Source organism: Hibiscus syriacus, unplaced genomic scaffold (assembly GCF_006381635.1).
Source record: "Hibiscus syriacus cultivar Baekdansim isolate YM2019G1 unplaced genomic scaffold, ASM638163v2 tig00110989_pilon, whole genome shotgun sequence".
NCBI classification, from domain to species: Eukaryota; Viridiplantae; Streptophyta; class Magnoliopsida; order Malvales; family Malvaceae; genus Hibiscus; species Hibiscus syriacus.
The window spans coordinates 961,444-981,165 of record NW_024062943.1 but is presented as its reverse complement, the minus strand read 5'-3'; the positions used below and the strand labels follow the sequence as shown (position 1 = coordinate 981,165).

General features: G+C 35.2%; 1 protein-coding gene across 1 annotated transcript; it reads right to left on the bottom strand.

Annotated features, from left to right (window-relative positions):
- Positions 1–289: 289 nt before the first annotated feature.
- On the bottom strand, positions 290–17,914 carry LOC120149144 (two-component response regulator ORR21-like). The gene is made up of 6 exons (XM_039162034.1): positions 17,508–17,914; positions 16,887–17,039; positions 16,409–16,807; positions 16,172–16,248; positions 1,192–2,367; positions 290–568 (listed from the first exon to the last, which is right to left on the bottom strand). The coding sequence occupies exons 1-5, from the start codon at positions 17,710–17,712 to the stop codon at positions 1,192–1,194; spliced, it is 2,010 nt and encodes a 669-aa protein (XP_039017965.1). The 5' UTR covers positions 17,713–17,914; the 3' UTR covers positions 290–568.
- Between the last annotated feature and the right edge of the window lie 1,808 nt (positions 17,915–19,722).

The following is a 19,722-nucleotide window of genomic DNA, read 5'->3' as shown; positions in this document are numbered from 1 at the left end:
AAAAATAAAACATCCATACAGATTTTTAAATTTGTAAATATTTTGTACATTTAAAAATCATATTATCAGTAACATGCTCAAATAAATGAATACAAATACAAATAAGTTTTATTAGAAGAAAAACTCGGGATAACATGGCATATATCCACTCTGAATGGAATGCTCACAGGAATATTAGCATATTACCAGTATTTCCAGAAAAACAGAGAATAAGATATGAGGAGAAATAGACTCATTTGAGTATTAAATTAAATGAGAATTCTGACTACCCAAATACTCTACACATGATGTCATAATATTTGAACATAAATACATACAAGCAAGCCATCTCCCAACTTATTTTTCCTGCAGACTAATTACCACATACTATCATTCTAGGCTAGACGCGTGGAATGCCTACACCGTCACCGGAAATGTACAAAAGAGAGCAGAATTCAATTCCTGCTCTTTTGGAATTTCCATATACCAAGTAGCTTCATATTACTAAGACTTCAAATGGAAACTATCTGAACGGCTAACCACACAAGAAAACTAAGATAAGTCTTTGTTCTCACCATACAATGCAAGCCTGTATTAGAAGCGCACTGTATTCAGTAATTCCCAAAAATTAAACATTGTAAATATTGTCTATATGCATGCCATTAGTGCTTCCCAGAAAGGAAAAAAAACAACAGAACGACTCTTAGGTTATGTTTGATAAAATTCCTAGGAAATTGATTCTAATCACAAGATGAACACCCATTTTTTCATAGCACTTCAATAAATTATACTTATGTTGCACAGAGTTGTGTCTAAGACATGTTCAGTTTTTTCTTTTTGTTTTACAAGATTTCCATAAATCTGGAAAACCCTTCAATGATCCATACCTAGTCTGAAATGGGTATTTTTGAAAGAAAAAAAAGATTCAGAACAACATAGTTTGATAGTGATAGACTGATATCGTTTGATAGTGATAGACTGATCCGCATAACTAGCCAAATGTTGATTCCTAGCATTCACATGCAAAGACACTGTGTTGCTTTCAAATTAGGTCAAGCAGAGCAAATGGGAAATTTTCATTAGCGAATGAACCAAGTGGCAAATTACTTTTAGTCAAATAAACGCCACATAAAAGCAACAAAAGGACAAATCAACTTATGCACATGCATGCTGTTAGGACAATAAAATTTAGAAAGACCAAATTAAATATACCTATTCAGTGAAAACACTCATGAGATCATTTGGAGGAAATTGCTGTAGCATTGGTATTCCCACTTTCGCATTATCCCCAAACTCCATATTTGGCTCCCGCTTCACTCTGGTACCAAAGTTCTCACTGAAAACCTTTCCAAGGCTAGAGCTGCTCAAAGGTGACTGAAATCCATCAACAGGATACCGGGAAGGGAGACAGGTTCCTTTGTTGATATATCCAAGATTACTAAAAGGTGCTTGATCAAGAAAATCTCCAGTCTTGGTAGAACCATAGGAATCCTGAATATTGCTCGTGCTATGTACAAATCCTGGAAAATTCCTGGGTGTTTTAAATGTCATGCTTGAGGTTTGAACTTGCTGACTAGCACAATTTTCAGCATTTACTGAGCAGGATGAAACAGATGGAGAAACAGCAGCAGGGAGAATATAGCCACAAATATCACCAGTACTTTGGAGATTAACATCAGAGACTTGCCCGATACTCGATGAAGAACAATTTGATTGAGACGAAAGAAGATTGTAACCAATACCAGAAGTCCTACTAAAGCTGCCATTCTGGGTCACAGAAATGGGACTATTTCCTACCTGAAAACTAGCAGATGACTGAGACGGTGCAACATGGCAAGATGGCTGCACGTTGATCGAAGGGCAAAGCTCAGGAACAGTAGGTTGCTGCTGTGATTTCTGGAGTTGTTGATTTTGCAGCAACAAATCAATAAGCATGTTACCATTCTGAGAACTTAACCCTCCGATATTACCAGGTCCTGCTGTACAGATGTTATTCGAGGGCCATCCTCTGAATCCAGAAGAAGCATCTTCGACAGGGGCAAAGGATTGTGGTAAGTGTTTGAAACTGCTGTATTTGCATTTTAGTAAAGGATGAACAAATGTGACACCATGGTCAACTTGAATCGACTTGGGCCCTTGAAGGGATGCTTGAAGAAGAGCTGGCTGGTCCATGGCTGTAGCTAAATTACCAGTTGGTTGACCTAGGAGCTCAGCATGGAAGGCTGCTAAGGAGTGTGGAGGAATTTGTCCAGAGGCCGCCAATGATTGGACGTTAAATCTCCCAAGTGAACAAATTTTAACCTTTGGTTCTACTGGCCCACAAAGTGGATTTGAAATACCACCTTGTTGAGTCACTCCACTTATTCTCTTCAAGTATAGTCTGAATTTCTGCAAATAGAGATCATAGTAACTTGGGTAAATATAGTTTTTTTTTTTCAACTGGAGCAAAGAAGTAGCTAAATATAATTTTTTATTTATATTCAAAAAAAATTACAAAAAATTGATTAGTTAGCCAAATAGCAAAACGGGGTGCAACAATGATCAATGCTACAAGCATGACCGACCAATATAATTTTTCAGTATATTCAAAACTCAATTATGAGGCCCAGTTCCAATCAGATCAAACATGAATCAATTAATCCTCAAAAGGAGATAATATATAATTGTAGACTATTAGAGTGAGAAGCAGTAAATCATTAGAATTAGTAGTTTAGATTAACTATAACTCCATCCTATCTGATTTGATAGTTTAGAAACTATAACTCTATCTTATTTGATTTAGTAGTTTAGATTAACTATAACTTTATCCTTTTATCTTCTAAATAGGATAGAACCTTATCTAGGAGTAATTGTAATCATATTTAAACTCTTCTACTCAGCCTATTTGAATGAAGCTGTATTTCTCTTCTAATCAATCAAGATATTTAGAGTATCATTTTGATTGTTGTTCCTAAATCCTTACTTTCTACATGGTATCAGCTTAGGTTTTTGATTTTTCTATTCCATCCTTGATTCAATGGTCGGCGATGAAATCTTTGAAATCAATTCAGGAGCTAGTCTATCTCACATACCCATAAATGATTTCCCTCCTAATACATAAAAGATTTCTACTGCACGTGACGGTAGTCATTAGTTTGCTAATGTCATTGATAACGATTTTACTAATTGAGTTGTTGACAACGCAACCTCTGATCACATGACAGGAGATCTGCGCTTGTTTACAGAATTTAGTACTCTTGAGATCAAGTTCAATGTCAAAACAATTGATGGTTCCTAGGTACCCATTGAAGGGAGCGAAACATTTCTGATCAATAAGGATATTGTTTTAAAATCTATGCTTTATGTTCCACAATAAGCTTTCAATTTGTTATCTTTAGTAAATTATCTCGTGACTTACGATAATTGACAATGCTAGGTTGTCTGGTGGACTTTACATACTCTAAGGTTCTCTTTCTCCATCAAAACAAGCCTATTCCAGTTGCATTTCGCAATTTATTCCCACTTTCGACCCTATTTCAAGTGAGAATAGGTTATTGCATTTTAGATTAAGACACCTAAGTTTCTTTTATCTTGCCAAATTATACCCAACTTTATTCATTAATGAAAAGGTTAAGCTTTTCCATTGTGACACTTGTCGATTTGTCAAACATCACAGAACACTGTATCTTCCCTCCACTTATAAATCTTCTCACTCATTTTCCATCATCAATAGTGATATATGAGGCCCTCCGGTAAAAAATGTTATGGATCCAGGTGGTTCATAACGTTTATAGATGGCCACAGTAGAACAACTTGAACTTTTCTCATGAAGGATAAATCAGAAGCCGATGCAATCTTTTTCCTTTTCCAACATGGTCGAAAATCAATTTCAAAGTAAGATTCAAATTCTTAAAACTCAAATTCTTAAAACCAATAATGGAAGCGAATATTTCTCTAACTTTCTCAGGTCTTACTTTGAAGAAAAGGGTATTGTTCACATCAGTTCATCATCATGTGTTAATAGTCCTCAATAGAATGAGATTGTCTAACATAAAAATAAACATTTTTTGGAAGTAGCTAGGTCTCTTGTTCACTTCTAATATTACTAAATGTTTTGGGGGGAAGCCATTCTTACTGCCACTTATCATATTAATAGAGTTTCTAGTCATGTTCTTCACTTTCGATCTCTTAGCGATGTTCTTGTTAAATTTTCTTGGTTCAAACCTTCTTCATGTGATCTTTCTCTCAAGATTTTTGGTTGTATTGCATTCATTCATATTTATTCTAATCATAGATCTAAATTGGATCCACGGCCACTAAAATGCATCTTTCTCGACTATTCATCTACCAAGGAGGGCAATAAATGCTATTTGGACTTTTATGGATGTTAATTTTCTAGTACTAAACCTTATTTTTTTGAAATCTGAAATTCAGTGGGAGATTCAGGATGAATTTCAAGTACAGTTTTTTAAAAGCCTTCAACATTTGACAAGTTTGCCTTACAATCTTACATCTCAACCGATATTAGCTTCTGAACCTCTTTCCAATCCTACATCTCAAAGATATTATCTTCTGAACCTCCTCCAACCTTCTCCAATAAAACCTTGCATTCTGAAACACCTCAAAGAAGGGACCTTAATGTCTACAAAAGGAGAGCGAAGTCCACTCTATAACATAGAAGCTGCCAAGAGTTGAACTTGAATCCAATTACCGTGGAAAATTTGGAAGGTATGAAATCTTTTAGTGAAAATCTTATTCCTCTTGTTATTAATGATGATTTGCTGAATGCTCAAAGGAAATGTATAAGAAAGTGAACTGCTCATCCCATACAAAAGTATGTTGCTTATAACCATTTGATGTCTGCTTTCAAGGCTTTCACAATAAGTGTTAATAGTACACCAATTCCAAGGACAATAGGAGAGGCTCTAGGCGATCCTAGATGGAAGAACGCAGTGGAGGAAAAGATGTGAGCCCTTGAAAAGAATGGAACTTGTACTTAACAGAATTACCTCAAGTAAAGAAACCAGTGGGGTGCAAATGGGTTTTCACCAACAAATACAATTCAGATGGCAGCATTGAGAGATTTGAAGTAAGGTTAGTGGCAAAGGGGTTCACACAGTCTTAAAGTATAGATTACCAAGAGACCTTTGCTCCAATTGCGAAGCTAAACATATTGAGGGTCTTATTATCTTTAGCCGTGAACCTGGAGTAGTCACTTGACTCACTTCATCAATAAGACATAAAGAATGCCTTCTTGAATGGCAACTTGTGTAAAGACGTGTACATGGAAATTCCTCTCAGCATGAAGAAAGACTGGACAGTACATAAAGTGTGCAAGTTGCAAAAATCGTTGAATGTTTTAAAGCAATCTCCAAGGGCTTGGTTCGACAAGATTTCCAAAGTGATAATTGGAAATGGTTACAATCAATGTCAAACCGGCCACACTTTATTCATTAAGGTAAAAAGAACCATTATGGTTGTGCACGTGGATGACATAATAGTCACCAGAGATGATATTGAGGAAATAAAGAGGCTAAAATTTTCTCTAGCCAAGGAGTCTAAAACCAAAGACCTCGGCAATCTTAGGTATTTTCTGGGAATGGAAGTTGCAAGATCCAAGGCCAGGATTGTTATTTGTCAAAGGAAATGCATTCTTGATCTTTTGATAGAAACGGGTATGCTTGGATGTAAACCAATCGAGACACAAATGGAATCTAACTTGAAGTTCAAAAAAGATAATGTAAGTGTTCCAGTGAGCAAAGAGAAGTACCGGTGTTTGGTGGGTAAGATAATTTCTTTATCTCTAACATGACTTGACATTGCTTTCTCGGTTAGTGTTGTTAGCCAACACATGAATAACCCAAGAAAGGAACACCTTGATGCAGTACACAGTATTTTACGACATTTGAAGACAACTCCATGACCTGGCATGTTATTTAAGAAAAGTGAAGGTCAGTTAAAGTCTATACTGGCTCGAGCTGGGCAGGTGAACTCACTAACCAAAGATCAACGAGTGGGTATTATGCCTTCGCATTGGGAAATCTAGTTATTTAGAGAAATAAGAAGCAGGTTGTGGTCTCAAGTAGTGCAGAAGCTGAGTATCGCTCTCTTGCAATATGTATTTCTGAGCTCATGTGGTTGCAAAGAATGTTGTCCAAGCTGAAATTAAAAGGTTGTAAGCAGTTCAAGTTGCAAACTGATAGTCAATTTGCTATTAGTATTGCAAAAAATCCTGTCTAACATGATCGCACTAAACATTTGGAGATAGATAGGCATTTTATCTGGAAAAAGTCAACAGTGAAGTAGTTCAACTCAACTACGTTCCAATAAAGAATCAATTGGTCGATATCCTTACTAAAGCTCTTCCAAGACCAGTTCTAGATGATTTTTCATCCAAGTTGAGAATATTCAACATATACTCAAGGGGGAGCGTAGAATATTGGAGTGTGAAGCAATATATTATTTGAAAAAGTAGTTTTTTTTATAGAAGATTAGGCCTCATTAAAAAAAACCCTTTTTCGCCCTCCATGTTATGTAAGTAACATGAAGGACAAAGAAAGGAGGAAAAGAGTACCTAAAAATTTATTTAGATGAAACAATAGTACAACATAGGCAGAACCTAACAATCTGCTAACACCACCATGAATTACATAAAACTTAAACACAACAGCTAAACATAGGAAATAACATTTCCTACACCTCAACACAAGTAGACAGAAACCAAAACATCACCCTATCCCATCTTTAGCTAATTTGTCAGCTTCCCAATTTGCAGCCCTCAAGATATGCCTAATAATGATATCCTTCCCTGCCATAAGAGAGACTATATCCTTCACCAATGATTGAAACATAGGAGTGCATAAACCCGGATTCTTGATCCACTTCAGAGCATTGCTTGAATCTGATTCAAGAATAAACCTCTGATTAAGAACATAACTTAAATCTTCCAGAAGACATAACCCCCTCTTAATCGCCAATAATTCTGCCAAGATAGGAGGACCACCCCCAACTCTTTCTGAAAACCATTGAAGCAACACACCATTGCTGTCCCGAATCAGACCACCAATGCCTCCCTTATCCCAACCCTTTACCATCGTTCCATTAACATTTAGCTTTAAGAACCCATCCGGAGGAGGAACCCAACAAATTGGTTAAGAGCTACCATTTCCCTGACTTCCCACCAAATCAGCAAGTTTTACATCACCCACAAGTGAGTCTAAAGGGATATGCACATCCTTTAACTTTGCAACAAACCAGGAAGCTATTTTAAAACGAACAATAAAGAACAATCTCACCACATCCAACTTTACTTTCTGAAAAATAAACCTCATTTCTACATTTCCACACTGACCACATCAACGCCCTTGGAATAAATTTCCAGATCAAAGAGTTTGGAAGTAAATCATCCCACAAATTGAAAAAGTCAATGATATTCTTTGGAATCACGAAGGACAAATTCCAAAATATTCAAAAATCTGGACCACAGACCCCATACTACCTCGCAATACAAAAAGAGATGCAAAACTGATTCCATTTCCCTACCACACAATGAACATAAAGGATCATCAATCCCTGCCACACCTCGCTTCAGTAATTCCTCCTTAACTGCCACTCTCTGGTGAGCAACTTGCCAAACAAATGTCTCCACCCTTGGAGGAGCAATCCCTACCCAAATATGCCTCTCCCAGTTCTCCTTCTTCTGCTTAATACCATCTTGATCAAAGAAAATGTTGATACAAGATTTAGCTGAAAAACAACCCTCTCCATTCCCTAACCAAATCCAACAGTCTTCCTCACATAGAGATATAGAGATATTGTTCGACATAGAAATCAACTGCAGTAATTGTTCAACCTCCCAATCCGCCAAATTTCGCCTCATTTGAATGTCTCACACCCAACCAGAGGCATTATTCACTCTAAACTCCATCACTTTACCCGATTTGTTGCTCGAAAGAGCATAGAGTCTAGGAAACTGAATTTTCAAAGGTACTTCACCCAACCATACATCGTTCTAGAACTGCACAGAATTCCCCCTCCCTGTCTTCAAACACATATTCTTCCTAATACAATCCCCAAAATCATCATCGTTAAAGAAATTTTTAACCACGCCTCTCCAAAATCCACGATGCACGAGATGGCCACAACTTCCCCATCATTATGCATTTCGGATCCATGTCATATACACCATATACCACCCTCTTCCACCAAGACTCTTTCTCTGATGCAAACTTCCATACCCATTTCCCCAATAATGCTCCATTCAAGAGTGATAAATTCGGGACCCCTAGACCCCCCAATCTTTTGGTTTACTAACCGAATTCCAATTTAACCAATGGATATTTTTTTTTATCACCCGCACCCCCCACAAAAATGAAGCCATGATGAATTTAGTTTCTTTAGTATAGAAGCTGAAATTTTGAAAATGGTAAGAAAATAAACGGGGAGCGAGCACAACACTGATTTAACCAACACTACCCTTCCTGCAAGCGACAGGGAATTAGACATCCAACCACTCAACTTAGCATGAAATCTCTTCACTATTAGCTCCCACATAGCAGTCGAATTCCTCTTGTACCCCAAAGGTAAGCCTAGATACTCTGATGGGAAATAGCCTACCGAACAGCAAATATCATTAGCCCAAGTAGCTAACACCCCATCCTCAACATCGATACCATAAATTCTGCTCTTAACTAGATTAAGCATCAACCCCACCAGTAACTCGTATATTAATATCTCTTATAACGTTCCTCAAATCACGAATAAAGCCTTTACTGAAAATTATAAGGTCATCCGCAAATTGCAAATGCGAAAGCTTAAATACCCGATCTTGAACAGCTAAATCAAAACCTGAAAATAGTCCCATGTCAACTGCTTTAGTTAGCAACAAATGCAGTAACTCATCGGCCAAATTAAACAACAAAGGCGATAACGAACAACCCTGTCTCAGTCCCCTCGCTGTGAGAAATTTCTCTGTAGGTGACCCGTTTACTAGAATCGAAATGGATGCTGAAGGCATACATTTATACATCCATGACCTCCACTTATCACCAAACCTCATTTTGCTCATTATTTTCATCAAAATGTCTCAATCAACCGAATCATATGCTCTCTTGAAATCCACTTTGAAGACTACTCCCTTCAACCCTTTCTTCCTCCAAAAGTCAATACTTTCATTTGCAATAAACGAGCAGTCCAATATGTTCTTTCCCGGAATGAAAAACAAATTGTGACGGACTCATTATATCGTTAATGCACAAACTCAATCTTCGAGCTAAAACCTTTGATAGAATTTTATATAGCCCTCCGACTAGGCTAATTGGCCTAAAGTCTTCCAACCTCTCCGGATTGGCCTTCTTAGGAATAAGAGAAATAAATAAATGATTTACCTCCGAGTCCCACTCCATCCCCACATAGAAATCTTTAAAAAACAGCATCACATCATCTTTCAAAATGGTCTAGAATTTCTTAAAGAAACCTAAATTCAGACCGTCCGGTCCCGGAGCTTTATTACTATCCGAATGAGTGATAACTTCCCATACTTCCTCTTCCGAAAATGGTTTCTCCAATGCTAGACACTGCCCTTCTGACAGTCTAAGAAAATCCAGATTTAAATCCTCAACCTCCAAAGTATTCCTTTGATTAAACAACCCCTTGAAGAACTCTACCACAGAGGCTTTAATAACACTAGGATCTTCCGTGACTACATTGTCAACTTTGAGAGATTTAATACAATTTATCCTCCCTTTAGTTGTCGCACTATGATGGAAAAATCGTGTTCTTATCTCCTTCCAATCTCCACTTTAATCTAGACTTTTGCAACCAAATCGATTCTTCTTTTTTTTGTAGCTCCCATAATTCTCTCTTTGCTTCAACAATAGATTAAGTACTTTGGAGATGGACACCGGATTCTCCCCTTTGCAGAATTTAAACAGCTCCTTTTTCATCATCTCACTAAACTCATCTTCCTCCAACACATAATTAAACAACCGAAACAGTTTCGGCCCCCAATTACATTCCTTATTTTCCAACAAAATAATATTATGATCACAGACAGACCTTGGATGCAAAGTTTGGCTTAATTTTGGAAAGGAAAAATATGTCTGATCAACCAAAAACCGATCCAACCTCTCATAAGTGGGAACTTCCCTATTGTTACACCACGAAAAACAATCTCCAAATAACAGCAAATCAATCAAATTCGCCTGGCTAACAAAATCTCTAAAACTATTCATAGATACCGGATTCACTGCTCCATCTTTCTCTTCCTGAGACAATACTGCTTTGAAATCTCCTCTTAAACACACTGGGCAATCAAGTTGTTCCAAAAAGGATGATAACTCCCTAAAAAACTGCTCCTTATCTGCATCAATGCTGGGACCGTAGACATTAATAAAACAACAAACTCCTGGTACTCCTCCATCAACCCCTTTATTGCCACAAATCTACTGTGGATGACTTCTTCCTTCACCAAAAATTCCTTTTGATTCCACAAAGTTATTAAACCACTAGCATAACCTACAGCAGGAACTGTTACTGAACCAGTGAGAATTTTACCTCCCATTTTCCTTAATAACAAAGGACTTACAACTTCCAGTTTAGATTCTTGTAAAAATAAAATTGTAGGCTTTTTCTCCTCAACAAACCTCCTAATTGCTCGAGCTTTCACCCTCCTACCCAAACCTCTAACATTCCAACACATTATGGACCACTCTACCATCATAATCATACCATAACCTTAAATCCATGTTCCTGTTACCGACCATCAATCATCTCTCTCCTTTACCATAAGACCTACTTTGGTCAAGAAATTTGTCTCACCTCCTTTAAATTTAACCCCCAACAATTTAGGCTTAGTTTGTTTTCACTGTGCAACCTCTTCAAACCTCTTATATCTGCGCCGCGCAGACATTAGGCTTCGCAAACCGTTTGTTTTTTAGAAGACAAAAGCTCTTCTAACGTCTGCGCAAGCTCTTCTTGGTGCAGACATGGTTTTATGTCTTCAAAGGTCTTCAAATCTCTTCAAGAACAATTATAAAATATGGTTATTTATTAAAATAATTTAAAATAATTTAATAAGGTTATTTATTTTAAAATAATTTATTATAAAATAATTATTATAAAATAATTATTTTAAAATAAATTATTTTAAAATAAATTATTATAAAATATGGATTGATTTATTTTAAAATAATTTATTTTAAATAATTTATTAGTATGGATTGATTTATTTTAAAACATGGATTGATTTATTTTAAATAATTTATTAGTATGGATTGATTTATTTTAAAATATGAATTGATTTATTTTAAATAATTTATTAGTATGAATTGATTTATTTTAAAATATGGATTGATTTATTATTGTAGTTGTATGGATTGATTTATTTTAAATAATTTATTAGTATTGATTGATTTATTTTAAAATATGGATTGATTTATTTTAAATAATTTATTAGTATGGATTGATTTATTTTAAAATATGTTAAAATATGGATTGATTTATTTTAAATGATTTATTAGTATGAATTGATTTATTTTAAAATATAAATTGATTTATTATTGTAGTTGTATGGATTGATTTATTTTAAATAATTTATTAGTATAGATTGATTTATTTTAAAATATGGATTGATTTATTTAATAATTTATTATTGTAGTTGTATGGATTATTTAAATTTCAGTATTGTAAAATTAAAATTATTTAAATCTCAGTATTGCAAAACTCTTTTAAGTTTAAAAAATCAGTTTATTTATATTTCAGCTCATTTTAGCAGTCTACAGACGTTAAAAAACAAACAGTCTTCTTCTTGCAGACTGTAGACTTTTGGTCCACCTCTTCTGCTGCAGATATCTCCAGATGTGGTCCGCAGACTGCAAACCTTTTACCTCTGCAAAAACAAACACCACCTTAGAGACATTCCAACATTCCAAAGCTTCTATCCTCCCCTGGTTCTCTTTTTCTGTAACATAATCAGACCCCTTACCACTGCAACTTTTAACTTCCCACCTCCTAGCATAAACATTCTTATAAAAACCTCTTTCAGCTTTACTAACTGAAGCACTCCTCCCAATAGGACGTCGCTGGGCCAATGAAACAGACCCATTCTACAGACCAGAATCAGCTTGTATAACATTTATTAAATCTGCAGACTTAACCCTATTTCTATTTGATCTTGGACTTCCCTGCTCATGCCCATACACCTCACTCCTCCCCATGCTGGAATTAAGCCCATCATCTTTTACCACTTTATCTTGTCCCGAGGTAACACCTTCCATGCTCTGCACCCTTTTTCTTCCTTCAGAAAAAACCCCTGACACTAGCTGCTGACTGTGAACCTCACCTAGTACTATCCCCGCAGAACAAAAGTCAGCACCTAAGATATTATTGACTTCTACATTTTCTTTCAAATTTCCAACGGTAAGCGTGTCACCCCCATTTGAAGCATTCCTAACCCATGCTTCAACCCTGTTCTAATTATCTGCCAACGTTTTGAAATTCAACTGCTCCTGCAGACCCTCCCGATCATCCCCTTGATTCTCTTCCGACGAGGTCTCCTCCCATGGATCAATTGTTCCCTCCACAAAACCTTCTTCATCAACTCCATCTTCTATCACAGGAAAGAAATCCTCACTGCCTTCCACTTTAATCTTAATAATAAAAGGCTTTCCATAAGTATTAATGGTGACATGGGACGGGATATCAAACGGGCTCTCAACCCTTAACAACATATGAGCCACCCTGCAATCCACTTTATGAGCTATATGCTCCTGGATCTTAACTAATTTGTCCCATCTCGATGCCAAACTTGTAAAGAATGAAACTGACCAGCAATTTAATGGAACACCTATCATGGAAATTGCACAATAAGGTATTGGGACACACTTCTCTTCCATAACATGCTCCAGCCTTTCGAACCAAAATGACAGTGCCTCCCACTTGTTTTCCACCGCTACCTCTTTCTCCTCCACTGACTGGAAGACTATCAAACATGCATTTTTTGCATACCCCCACCATACTACCTTGACATTGATTCCCTCACTTCTTAAAGCCCTTTGAACAAACTCAACTTCAAAAATCGCTTTACAAATACCTGTCAAAGACGATCTCAATCATGTTCTTTCCTCCATTGGAATAAAGACTTCCAAAGGCTTCTTCCCCTCCCTCTTATCTCCAGAGTTGATTACTTGCTAACCCTCAACTTTTCGCACTCCCACTACCGTATCCTTATATGATCTACCATCATGAAACTTGATCAACAGCTCCTTCCCAACATCAACATCTTGACATATTGGACTTTTCCTTTTGGATACCTCCACACCTGCATCTCCAGGCCCCGCTAAACTATTACGCTTAAAGTTCCCTGGAAAACTACTCTTCTAATATTTCGCAGTCGTTACCACTATTCTCCTCCTATCTACCATGACATTGTTCATCTTACTCTTTGCATAAAGCAAATCCTCCTTGCTTGCAAAGTGCACAAAGGCAAACGTTTTATCCTTATAATTAGGTCTCCTATTAACAAATGGAATGAACACCTTAACCACCTTGCCATAAAGACTAAAACGATCCCATAAAACACTTCTATGCACTCTCCTTCTAAGATTATCTATGAATGCTACCCACGATCCTCCACCAGGCACTGCTCTACCTCTGCCAGGAGATCTACAGTCTCTCGGCTCCACACACACTCTCACTAACTTTCTCACTCATGTTTTGGCGTCCTCCTTTTTAAAAAGTAGTTTAGATTAACTATAAATTTATCCTATTTGATTTGATAGTTTAGATTAATTATAACCCTATCCTTTTATTTTCTAAATAGGATAAAACCTTATCTACGAGTAATTGTAGTTATATATTTAAATTTTTCTACTCAGGCTATTTAAATAAGGCTTGAATTTCTCTTCTAATCAATCAAAAAATTTGGAATCACTTTGATCTTTGTTCCTAAATCTTTACTTTCTACAATAATTTGACAAGATAACAACAAAACATGCAATGCTATGCCTAATGTTGTGGGCCAAACCTATGTTTTAAAGGCCATTAATTTTGATTCTCTAATTAATGCATAGGTTACAATTTTATTTCTTTCCTTAGGTTTCTTGATTGTGATATTGTTTTAGTTAATTTATTTCCTTTTAAGAACAGGGTTCGTTTAAAGAAACCTATGTAATGAGATTGATCCTTAATTAAAGGGTCGTTTGGAATAATAAACCCTTAACATGATTTCCATAAAGAAACCCCAACTACATCTAAAACTCTCTCTAACAAGTTTTCCCAAAACTCTAGATAAAGGGAAGACCATTGACTTGGACTCCCCACCAATCGCCTTATGACACAATCCTGTTCACACATTCATAACAATTTGCCATCAGAGCCTACCATGATGGTAAATGTCGTACAAACATTGTTACAAGAAGAGCGAACTGTTATTGAATCCATGGTGGATGCTAAGTTTACAATTTGAACGATTGGGTATGGTGACACAAGCAGTAATACAATCCAACTTAGACCAAGTACCTTTCCCACCAATTATTAGAGGCGTGGTGTCTAACACCGATAGTGTCTAGTTTTTCAAAAACCAAACTAATGAGGCAAACAAGGTAAGTTTGGCAGCCTTACACATGCTAGATGAGACACAAGTTTGGTATCATCAGATTATGGTGGAGGGGGGCGTGTGATGAACTGGTTAGAATTTTGGAATTACTACTCCCTTCATTTTGGTCCTCTAGAAGGCAACAACTTTTTGAAGGCATGGCAAAGATAAGGGTGAAGGCTTGTGTTATAATTGTAATGAACCGTACACAATTGATAGTTGGATCAATGTAAGCTCTTTCTGGCTGGAATTATCTTATCTAAATGACGTAGAGCCAGAAAACAAAATTGAGATCGAACCAGGCTGGTTTATATTTTCAAGTTTATATTGACTTCGAGCTTGAGGACAAGCTCTTTTTTGCAAAAAGGGGGTAACTGACCAATGTTTTAAAAAGGCCATTTATTTTGATTCTCTAACCAAGTTTTTATTTCTTTCCTTAGGTTTCTTGATTGTGGTTTTATTTTAGTTAGCTTATTTCCTTTTTATAAAAATTCCTAAAGAGATATCGGTCTCTCTCTAACGAATCCCAAGGTTTCAATCTCTTTTTTGATAAGCAAAATTGTTAATCACAATATATCATCCCAGTAACTGAGGTAAAGGGAAGACAATTGACTTCGACTTACCTGTCAATTGTCCTGTGACGCAATCCTACTCGTGCATTCTTAACACTAAACAAAGTTATATTCAGAGTTTGCTTCAGCGAAAGCGGCTGCCAGAAAGTCCATCCAGCACTCAAGGCAAAGCCTCATAACATGATCCAACATACAACCATGACTTGCAGATGAAGTAAAAAAATGAATAATACAAGCCTTGTTCACCATTGTTGTTTTTTTTCTTTCTAAGCTCCATTATGAGATCCAATTTCAATCAGACAGCTCTGACTTGAAAATACTATTCTATTAAGAGGATTGTTTCATAACTTCACCAGATGTTAATCAATAATATACAACACATTAGATAATGTTGTGCCTGAGATTAGCATTACTCTAGACATTTTGAAGCTATTCACAACCAAATCTTGACAATTGTCTGAAATTAATAAGACTCCCAACAAATTTGAGTCTGTTAAACAGAAGTGAATATGACTCATACCCCATTAACTTTACATCAAAACTTCCCTGCCTATATCCGTCCAGTAAATATGATATTGGAAATTGGAAAAAATTTCAATCTTTATGGAAGGGGGATGTAATGTAGTAGACTAGATGTAAATTAAAATCCGAGTATGGTTGATGTCTAAGACAATATTTTGAACCTAGAACTGCATGAAGGGTGGAGGAACTCTAGCTCTACTAAATCATAATAGAGTAAAACCAAAAAGAAGAAATAAATGATATCTTCTCACTAACAAAATAGAACATAAAAAAATTGTTGAAATAATAAGAACCAAGATGACATATCAACATCAAACTATCAAACCTTTGTTATCAGTCAAAAATCTGAAATTCAAATTGAATAGGAAACATGCAAGCAAAACAACAATCAACTGCTTTTAATTAGTTCACTAAACACAAAGCTGAGAACCAATCACCAAATGCTTGAATATATTTATAATCAATCCAAATTAGTAATAGCCGATAAAGTAAATGTAGGTCAGATACACATGGTGAAGAACCAAACCTGCAAATGGCTTGCAACATTTTCTCTAGTTAAACCAGGCACATTCATCAGCTCAAGAATTCTCTTGGGAACAGCCTCTGAGACGGAAGCCATAATGTTTTATTCAGCAAGAATTAAAAAAAAATAGTATGAACATTTCCTATTTTCAGAGATTAAACAGAACACAAAATGCTACCCCCATACACATTCAACATTATAAGAAAATAAATAAAAGGATCAAATCATTGGAGATCTTACTATCAATCCCCAGCTGGTTTACAGCACTAACAAATTGTTGATGCAGCTCCACTGACCAAACGACTCGTGGTTTCTTTGAAGTGGATGGATCATCATTGTCGATTTCACCATCATCCTCTTCTTTTGTATTGCTCCTCTTTTTAAGATGTTTCAATGATGCATCTGTTGCATCATTGACAGAAGAAGCATATTCAGCATCATCATTACCCTGTCTGTGCCTATCAGCATCACTTAAGCTTTCTGAATGTTCTAGTTCTTTATTTCCATTCCATTTCTTCCTAACAACATGCTGCCATATATTCTTTAACTCTTCCTCACGTACGGGTTTAATCAAATAATCACAGGCCCCGTGTCTAATCCCCTTCATAACAGCACTAGTTCTCCCATCAGCCGACATCACTGCAACAAATTCATCATGTTAATATGCAGGAACAAAATTTTATCAAAAATCTTTACAGGAAAACAAAATAATACTTACTAATTACTGGAAGATCCATTTCAAGCCCAACATGTTCGAGAAGTTTATAACCATCCATATCTGGCATATAAACATCACTTAGTATCACATCAAAGCATCCTTTTCTCTCCCGTAAAAGGCTGAGGGCAACTTTGGCTTGGGAGCAAGTAGTTACTGCAAAATGAAAAGGACAAAAAGGAACTTTATTTTTAGAAGAAAAAAAGAAGAAAAATAAACTTTGAACAAACAACATATCATTTTATTCTCGTCACAAATAACAATTAAGATGAAACCATAAAAATACTTGAGACTCTTTCTGGTTTTTGATAGCACGGGGCCTAAGACATGCAAAACCAAAATTTAGAAAGCAAAGCGTATTTGGGTTAGTGAAGCAAAGACATAATGCAACACTTTCAAAAGAACTAAAATGTAATTTTTGATGAATAAAACAGCGTGATTTCACCCTTTTAGGAAAAAATTATGTTTAATTTTGCCTGGTATTTTAGTGATTCGATCATCGCTAACTGAATATGAACCACGAAAATATACTAAAAACAATGCTTAATTAGAAATGGAAGTTCTATAAACAGAAATACATAGAAATATGTATAAAAATAAAATTTTAAAAGCCAAATTAAGCACCGATATAGAGGCAACGGCGAAGCATCTGCTCGAGAATTCTTAAGCAAGTAATGTCATCGTCGACAACTAGAACCCTCAAACCAGCCGGGAACTGATCGGCGATCATAACATCCTCTCCTTTGCACGAAGACAAGCCACCGTAGCAGCTGGTGGTAGCGGCGCTCGTACTCACATTCGACTGCATCACTCTCTGCGTGGCAACCATATCCAGAAATACACAACTCACTCACTCATTAGAAAGGGGAAAAAGAAACTAAAATTACAGTATTTCTGCCTCTTAATGCTCCAAGTCATCAAAACAAAGCAACGAACGTCGACAATTGAAACGGAGGGAAAAGGGAAACCCTAGAAATGAGGTTGAAATTGAGAGGCTTAAAGCGGGATGGGACCGAGAAGTGAGTAAAACAAGAAAAAATTACGAAGATTATAGTTTCTCTGAGTTGAGTTTCCTTTTCCTATTTTATAGACAGCAGAAGGAAAATGGAAAATAGAGGAAAAGTTGTCCTTGTCCGCTATGGAAATAATAATTGGTAGGGTGAGTATTAAATTTATTAAGTTAAAAAAATTAAATTATTTGAATTAATTTGTATTATTTTATAATCTAAATTTTAATTTGAAAAATAAAAATAAATTAAATTATAAAATTATAAATTGAATTAAATCAAAATAAAATTTTTAAATATTTTTAGTTAAAAATTATTTTTTAATAAAAATGAGTTACAAAACAACATATGTTTATCATTTTTCTTAATTATTAATTACGTAATATAATTATCTAAATCTAAAACCTATAAAAAATAATACTCACTGTTACTATAATTGTTTAATAAATTGAATCAAAATAAATTTTTAATACTATATTAAATAAAGATTTTTAATCTTTAAGAATTAGATCAAATTTTACTCCGCTTAGAGTGAATTGGAGAAGGTCAAGGTTTCGTATTTGAGTTATTATATATGCATAAAATATTCGACGAAAGATTTATCTATCATAACTAAATGTGTGATTTTAATCGATCCAAGTTAGTAAAAAGTGAAACCTTATAACAGGAGGGTAAAAAAAAAAAGAGGTATATGAGACCGGGTGTCAGGGTGAAGCATAGCCACAGTGGCTGGCGTGCGATTTCGCTGCTGGTGGGTTTCCCTCGCCTCGGTTTGCTGTGTTGGTAGGGAGGGACTACCTACTCCTTTTTTGTTTGTATTTTTTGCATTAAAAATACTCAAACGTTTTTATTGCTTTGTCCTTTTCCTTTCTTTTTTTTCAATATCACTGCTCACTGCAATTTAAACCATAACAACCAAAAGTCATGGACTTTTGGTGATGAATAAAGCCAGGGTTTAACTGTTGACTTTGACGCTTTGATCAATTATTTTTAGAATAAATTATCTATTTTGGGGTCATTCATTTAATTGTATATTCCTGTTTAGTAATTTCATTATATTTTTAAATTATATTTAGATGTTTTATTTCCATTTTTGTTATTCGTAATTAGATTTGATTATTGATTTATTGAGAAAATTATATAATAATGTATAATAATTTTAATCCCAAAACTTATATATTTTATTATTTTAATCCTAACTCAAAATCTCACCAAAGACAACGTATTCATGTGTTCAATCCCACCGAGGTCCACTTTATAGGTGAGACGAGCAATGACCCCAACTTTGATGGTGTAACTATCTTTTAAGTCACTGATAATTTTAAAATAATTGTAATTAAATCATTACATCTCCTACAAATTTTTAGTGTACTTGTTTTTTAGGATATTTTCAGTTTTAAAATTAATATAATTAATTTTTATCCTAAATTTGTTTAATTTAATTAATTTTTAGAATAAAGTATACAAGTGGTCTATCGAATATATAATATTATTTTATTAAGTTCCTTGACTATTAAAGTTATAAAATGATCCTTTGACTACAGTGTGTTGCTTTGTTGAGTCTTTCGACTATTAAAAATTACAAAATGATTACTCGGCTATTTATTATATTCCAAACTCGTTCTTCAACGTTAAAAATTTGGCAATCGTCTGAGTTAGTCGTCTAAGCGATCGTGGGATGACTATCTTATAATTTTTAATAGTCGAAGAATTCAATAAAACAATAATCTATAGTAAGAGGACCATTTTATAAATTTTCATCTGTGTACAATGCCGACTCCATCTCTCCCTACCACATTGTTCTCTTTTATATTCCAATATGTGTGTGCTCT

Bases quoted from the DNA above. Each gene is read 5' to 3' on its own strand.
- LOC120149144 (XM_039162034.1), bottom strand. From the start codon at position 17,712: ATGGTTGCCACGCAGAGAGTGATGCAGTCGAATGTGAGTACGAGCGCC. The intron at 17,040-17,507 runs GTGCTTAATTTG...TTCATTTTGCAG, and splicing joins TCGCCGTTGCCTCTATATCG to TAACTACTTGCTCCCAAGCC. The intron at 2,368-16,171 runs GTTTGGTTCTTC...CTCTATTTGCAG, and splicing joins ATGTTGCAAGCCATTTGCAG to AAATTCAGACTATACTTGAA.